A 6,434-nucleotide genomic window follows, 5' to 3' on the forward strand; every position below is an offset into this window, starting at 1 on the left:
CTTTAAGCATAATACGGCATTAGAGAACGTGAGCGCCGGCACCATTACCCCTTTCCATTACCCCTTTCCAGTCTAGAGGCATTGCACTGCGAACACTACGCTGCGGCGCGTTCGGGAGACGGCTTGTCTGGATGGAGGAATGCCACGTGAATAATCCCCTTTAAGTATGCAGACAGCCTCGCCAAGTTCCCAGAATTTTTGACGTAGCGGACAACGGAAGGGTAATTATCGTCGTCTGGCGGCGCGGTGCGGCGGCTTTTCCGCGAGATCCCATTGTTACGCGGCACCGTCGAAACGGCGTAGCCTCCGTTTTTCACCGCCCTCCCTTCGAAGGCATGTGTATTCGCCGCCTCGCGCTTGCTCGCCCGCGCGCCGGCTTTTGACCCGAAGGTGGTGGCGCCCTATTGAATATGCCGCAGACGGCTGAGTGCAGCTGTCTACGTGAATTTCGGCCCTCTTTTACGCGTGTACGAAAGCTGCAGGGGCGTTCCCGAGAGAGAGTAATACCGAGGTGTTATAAGGCCGAACTTGGCCGTTGGAAAGCGTTCTTGTCTGAGCTCTCAGCTAGGAAGTCCCCGGCGAGCCAAGAAGTCTCGAGCGCTAAAACTAGGTTGGGATTTGTGAGCCCCTTAAGCGAGAGGTAGACTGGAGGGTCGCGTCGGAAGTTTAGGGTACAGCTGCGTACCGGGCAACTAGACGGGTTCTGCGGCGGGAACGGAGTCCCCGCCGTCGCTCGAGTGGTTTGCGCACGCTCGGAGCATAGGAGAGTTAGACGGAGTTGGAAACTCGAGTGGCTTGTACGCACTTGGAGCTAGCGCCTTGCCGAAGTTTGAAGTTTTTCCGTTTTGATTACTCGGGTATCCAGTTATCCTAATGTAAATAGTTGTATATAAATTCATCGTTTCCCTCATCAAATCCAAATGGCTTGAGTTCGTCAATTCGACCGCTATCTCCGAGATCTTCACCACCATCGCCGTGCCAGCCTCCTGCCAAATTAACCGGAGCCCGGGCGATTGGGTTCCTGATCGCCACCGGACTTCGGGGAAATGAACATAAGCAACCTGTACTAGTACTTTGTACTTTCCAACTTTCTGTGCGTTCGCGTTTCATGTTGTATGCACATCTATGGTATGGTTTCTTTTGGTACGTTGACAATACAGGTGCCGTCCTTAGTAATTGGAACAAGGATTTGTGAATATCCCGAAATATATGTCTTACTGGCCTTATGGCAGCCGTTACCAGTTTACAGGTAGATTTTTCTATTAGTAAATACTCCTTTAAACGCACATCAATGCAGCAAGGCAGCTTCCGGAAGAAGAAATTCCAGCAAGTTTAAGAGACCGTGTTCCAATTAGTTTTGATGGCACCTGTACGTACTACTAACCCTTTCCGAAATTTTTGCTTGCGAATCCGCTCCTCTTGCCTACACTTTGCAACAAATTGTAAATTATGCTGTCTGTGAAGAGCGAATGACCAGCCTGTACCACGACCAATGCGCTACACGAGGGCTCACCTGCCGACAAGGTGGAAGAGAAGTGAAGACGGAGGCACGGGGAGTACCGGGGGAGACGCATCTGCAGGGGCCGGCGCAGCTTCCGCGAAGTGGTACATGTGGATGGCGCTGTCTCTGCTGGCGAGCACCACCGACCCGCCGTCCATCCAGGCGACGTCAAAGCAGTGCGTGTGCTTGGTGTTCGACTCGTACGCCTTCAAGAGGGCCCCGTCCTGGGTGAAAACGGTGACCTTGAAGCCGCGGTGGTTGTCGGCCACCAGCACCTCCCCCGCGCCACTGACGCACACAGCGACGGGGAAGTTGGTGACCCCTGCGCCGCCGATCTGACGCAGGTAGGCGCCCGCGTAGCTGAACACCTTCACGCAGTGGGCGAGGTTGTCGGATATGAATATCTTTTCCCTCTCGTTCACCTCCACGCCGTTCGGGAAAGTGAGGTGGTCCGAGCAGACGAACTTGCGCAGGAGGTTGCCGTTCTGGTCGAAGATGACTACACGCATGACGTGGCACTCGACGACCACCAAGCGCCCGAGGAGGTCCACCGCCACCGCGCGCGGGTGCTGCAGCTCGAGCGAGCCGAACTTGCGCACGAACTGGCCGCTCCGGTGGAACACCTGCACCTGGTGGGTGGGCGCCCGCTCAATGACGATGATGTCCCCCGTGCCTCGCGCTACCGCCACCCGGCTGGGGAAGTACATCTGCTCGTCCCCCCTGCCCACTTGGCCGAACTGGAACTTGAAGCGGCCGTCCTGGTCGAACACCTGGACGCGGTGATTGTTCGCATCGGCAACGATGATGTCCTTGTCAGAGTTGACGGCCACCCCGGAAGGCTCGCAGAATTCGCCCTCCATGATGCCCAGGGAGCCGAACTTGTGATACAGGCTCATCTTCGCCCGCCTCATGCGAAAGGTGAGCGGAGCCATTCGGGAGAACTGCTGGACATCGCCTCCTCCGCCCGACTCGCTCGGATGGGGGCTCGGATGGAGCGCGTGTCCGCCCTCCCATATGACAGTAGAAACGGGGTCTTGGGTCCCAGAGGACGCCGAAGCCTCCGGCAGCTGCCCCACCTGCACTTGGCCGAAGAACATTCGGACTCCCTCCTCGATCACCTTCTGGTTGAACTTGAAGTCCGGCTCCTTGCTTTGGCGCTCCATTTGGGGCAGGAAGCGCTGCAGCGCCGCCGCGGTCGAATCGAGCCGCTGCTCCAGGCCGAGGTCCTCCGCGTTGCCCGAGCCGTGTGGCTCCACAGCCGCGCGTAAGCGGTTCACGTGCTCGATGCAGTCGCGCACCTTGCCTTCCAGGGCCTCGATGGAAGCCTTCCGGGCGCCGTACAAGTCTTGCAGGTCTCCGAGCATCTTCTGGCGGCGCTCCTCCAGCGCCGCAATGAAGGACTGGAAGGTCTTCCCCACTTCCTCCTGGGCCCGGTCGTAGCTTTCGCGCAACTGCCTCGATATGAGCCGGATGCTACCGAGCGAGCGCTGCAGCTCCGCCGACGTGCGCTCCACGGGGTTCTCCTCGCAAACCGGCTGGTCGGTGCCCTCCTCGTCGGACGCCGGCTGCTCTCCTCCCGTCGCTCCCTCGCACTTCTCCATCGACAGCACTCGGTGGTGCTTGAAGACCAGCAGAGACCGGTGGGCCGCGGCGCAGACGCGGCAGATGAACCTATTACAGTCCTGGCACAGGGCCGCAACGCTCGACCAATCGGCCGAGCAGCAGGGTATGCGCATTGCCCCGGAAAACCAACCACTGCCCTGCGCCGCGAACGATTGAGCTACAAACGGGCCGAGGACGAGCGCCGGACTTAACGACCAGCGCCGAAGCCTGGGAGCCTGCAGAAAAGGTCTGGTCTTGACCGCTGCAGCCAACGGAATGGCAGCGTTGGACCGGGGCTCGAGGAACGTGCGTACGCACGCACGCTCCTTTTCGTCCACTTCGTCTTTCACTTTCACTTTCCTTCACGGACTTCAGGCCCGTGTTGCCGGCCCTAACTAAGCGCACAGCTGTTTATATTACGTTATAGGCTCTACTGCGGGAAATGAGCTAGCGGGTCACAAGACAATTCTCTTTTAAAGCAAAGCTTTTTACCTGTACCCCCCCCAAGGGTTCTTTCGCGACCGTTGGTGTCAACATAAAACTCCCGCGCACAAATAAAAAACTTGAATTCACTGGCGCCGCTAGGAATCCAAGCTGGAACTAATAGAGTTACAAAGCGAGAGCCCGTTGTCTTGCCGATTTAGCTGCGAGCCCGCGCCGAGACGGGGGAGACAGGCGGTGCACTCACACAGCACATCTACGGGTTTACCCCCTGCATTCTCGCTGAATGCCACGTGATAGTGTCACGCGACCTCACGCGCCGCTGTGCGCTCCGCTCACTGCACGTCTAGCGGCCCTGTGCGCGTTTTACGCGTGTGCTAGGAATTACAAAAATTAAACGACATGTTCACGTAAAAAATCACAGCTACTTGTCGTCCGCCCTCACACCGAACGACACATCAAGGAACGCAATCAAATTCTTCTTGATGGCGAGGCGATCACTCAAAGCCACAGCATCAAGATCCTGGGGCAACATCTTGAGGCCAACACCAAGAGTGACGTATCCTTGAAGCGCCTCAAACACAGCCTCAATCAAATCATACACATGATCAGGCGAGTTGCCACCAAGAAGCGAGTTCTCAAAAAATCCGATATTCGATTAATTCAAGCTTTTGTCCTCCCGAGGATCACTTACAAGGAGGACATAAAGATGCTTTATATAATGATTAGAAAGGCGGTTGCGCAGGCTATTGGTCTACCCGTGAGTGCGTCCACAGAGAGGCTACTTAGCACGGGGCTCTACAACACGGTGGAAGAGCTGACAGAGGGCCATTTTTGTAAACAGAAGCTCCGAATGAGCAGAACTGCGGCGGGTTGCCGCACCCTTCACCAGATTGGCTGGGAAGCACAGAATGTCACTCCGCTTGATGTACTGCCGGACTCTTGGCGACAAGAACTAAAGATTATCCCTTTGCTTAGAAATATGAACCCCTCACACGACAAGGGTCGCGGACAAGCACGGGCTCAAGCGCTCAACACCACCCTCGGTGGGGATCATGAAGTTATCTACCCAGACGCCTCCCAACATCGAGGGCAGCAGTACGCCATCATCGTGGCTACCTCCAGAACCAACCTCCTTGCGTGTGCCTTACTCAAGACCTAAGACATGACGGCAGCAGAAGAGGCAGCCATCGCCATTGCTCTCACTCAACCAGGGGTTCGGAAGGTAGTCACCGATTCCCAAAGCCTACGGGAATTACCTGTCGGATTTGGTGTCCCGACTTACACTGCGTGGGCTAGAAAAATTAGCAGTGGCTCAGCTCCCCTATTGCAGGATATACGTAGCGTGAGGTAAGGTTCAGCTGGTTATTCTTAGCTTTGCTGGTTGTCTAGGATAAGCTTGATTATCATGCTTACTGCTGCTTCAACGACACACACACGGTACACGCATTATGTGATGCATGTATATTTATCAAGTGCCTCCGGCGCAGCGTCACCAATGGCCCCAGGGCTAAGCTGGTTCCACAGGAGCACTCCGGTGTTGCCGCGACGCACGAGCTGTCGGTTTCACACCCCGGCCACCCCTCGCATGATCATCGTGGACAGGGCCGCCACGTGCGGAATGGAGGTCGGCGAAGACGCTGGGCGCGTGGGGTATGTGAGAGACGCCGGGCAGCGAGCAACGTTTTATGTGTCGTGTGACGTCACTGCTCCTCGTGCATGCGCAGCACGGCTCTCCAGGAACCACGTGAAACTTCTCAACCTCGGCCAGTGTAGCTCACGCTTCAAAGACACTCCCCAAACGGTTCCATTCAGCTCATCTGGACACCCAATCACACTTTAATGGAGGGCACCGAATACGCCCACCAACAAGCCTGCACTTTTACACCCCGTGCTATGGAGCTGCACGAGGACAGTCCCCCGCTTGTCTCGTTCAGGGACATGACCCATCATTATCGCCTTCAGAGACAGACCCTACCTTCGCCTTCCCCTGACCTTTCCAGAGAACAACAAACTAACCTACGGCACATACAATCCGGCTCGTTTCCACACCCGACGCGTCTGCACTTAATTCACCCGAATCGCTACGACGCTGAATGTAAATTTTGGTCAGAAGTAGGAACACTCTGCCACATAATCGGGGTGTGCGGGGTTAGCCCTGAGCACCCTCCTCTCTTTTCGTCTACTACCCAACAAGAGAAATGGGAGATGCTGCTGACCAGCCCCTTTCTGCCTACGCAGCTTCAGAGCACAGGCGGCGCGTACTGAACATGGGCTACAGTGAAGAAGGAACCACTGCCCTGGGGCGCACTCTGGGCCATTCAGAAATCTGGGGCGGTATTCCCGAGTTTTGTCCCTTTCAAAAGTGTCCCTTTTGGCGAACCCTGATTGGCTAAAAGCAAACAAATAGAAGTGACGAAACGCAAGCGCGGCAAACCTACTGCCAACGCCCACTGCTTAACCGGAAGTACGTCATGATGAAAGGGACTCAAAAGGGACGTTTTCAAAAGGGTCAGTTACGAGAATACCGCCCCTGAATAGAAGTATTTCCTCCTCCTTCTCCTCCTCCTCCTCCCCTCCTTTGTCCCTGCCGCCGATCTCGTCGCCTCCGTCCGCGACGGCAGAGACGGAGAAGTGAGATCGTCCAACACCGGGTTTGAGCTTCGCTTAATTTTGTAAAAGTTTCCAATCATCTGCTACACCAATACAACTCAACCAACCACCGTTCAGGCATCATGCATTGATTTAACCTTATCAAGAATATGTCTTTGAAGTAATAAAGTGCGTGGTTAAGTGCATTCCCCTTCCATCTGGTTTCACCATTTGTCGAGCGACGTGACTGAATTTAAGGGACGTCGCATGGGTAACCGTTGTGGGTGCCGTTTACAGC

At 55.7% G+C, this 6,434-nt stretch overlaps 1 protein-coding gene across 1 annotated transcript; it reads right to left on the minus strand.

Moving 5' to 3' along the window:
* Positions 1 to 1,509: 1,509 nt before the first annotated feature.
* LOC144155125 (B-box type zinc finger protein ncl-1-like) lies at positions 1,510 to 3,237 on the minus strand. The gene has a single exon (XM_077686383.1). It carries the CDS (start codon positions 3,235 to 3,237, stop codon positions 1,510 to 1,512), a length of 1,728 nt encoding a protein of 575 aa, XP_077542509.1.
* Between the last annotated feature and the right edge of the window lie 3,197 nt (positions 3,238 to 6,434).

Source organism: Haemaphysalis longicornis, unplaced genomic scaffold (genome assembly GCF_048455015.1).
Source record: "Haemaphysalis longicornis isolate Haplotype H1 unplaced genomic scaffold, Haemaphysalis longicornis Haplotype H1 scaffold_1, whole genome shotgun sequence".
NCBI classification, from domain to species: Eukaryota; Metazoa; Arthropoda; class Arachnida; order Ixodida; family Ixodidae; genus Haemaphysalis; species Haemaphysalis longicornis.

What these genes read in the sequence shown, in the direction of transcription:
- LOC144155125 (XM_077686383.1), bottom strand. Translation starts at nt 3,237, where the DNA reads ATGCGCATACCCTGCTGCTCGGCCGATTGGTCGAGCGTTGCGGCCCTG.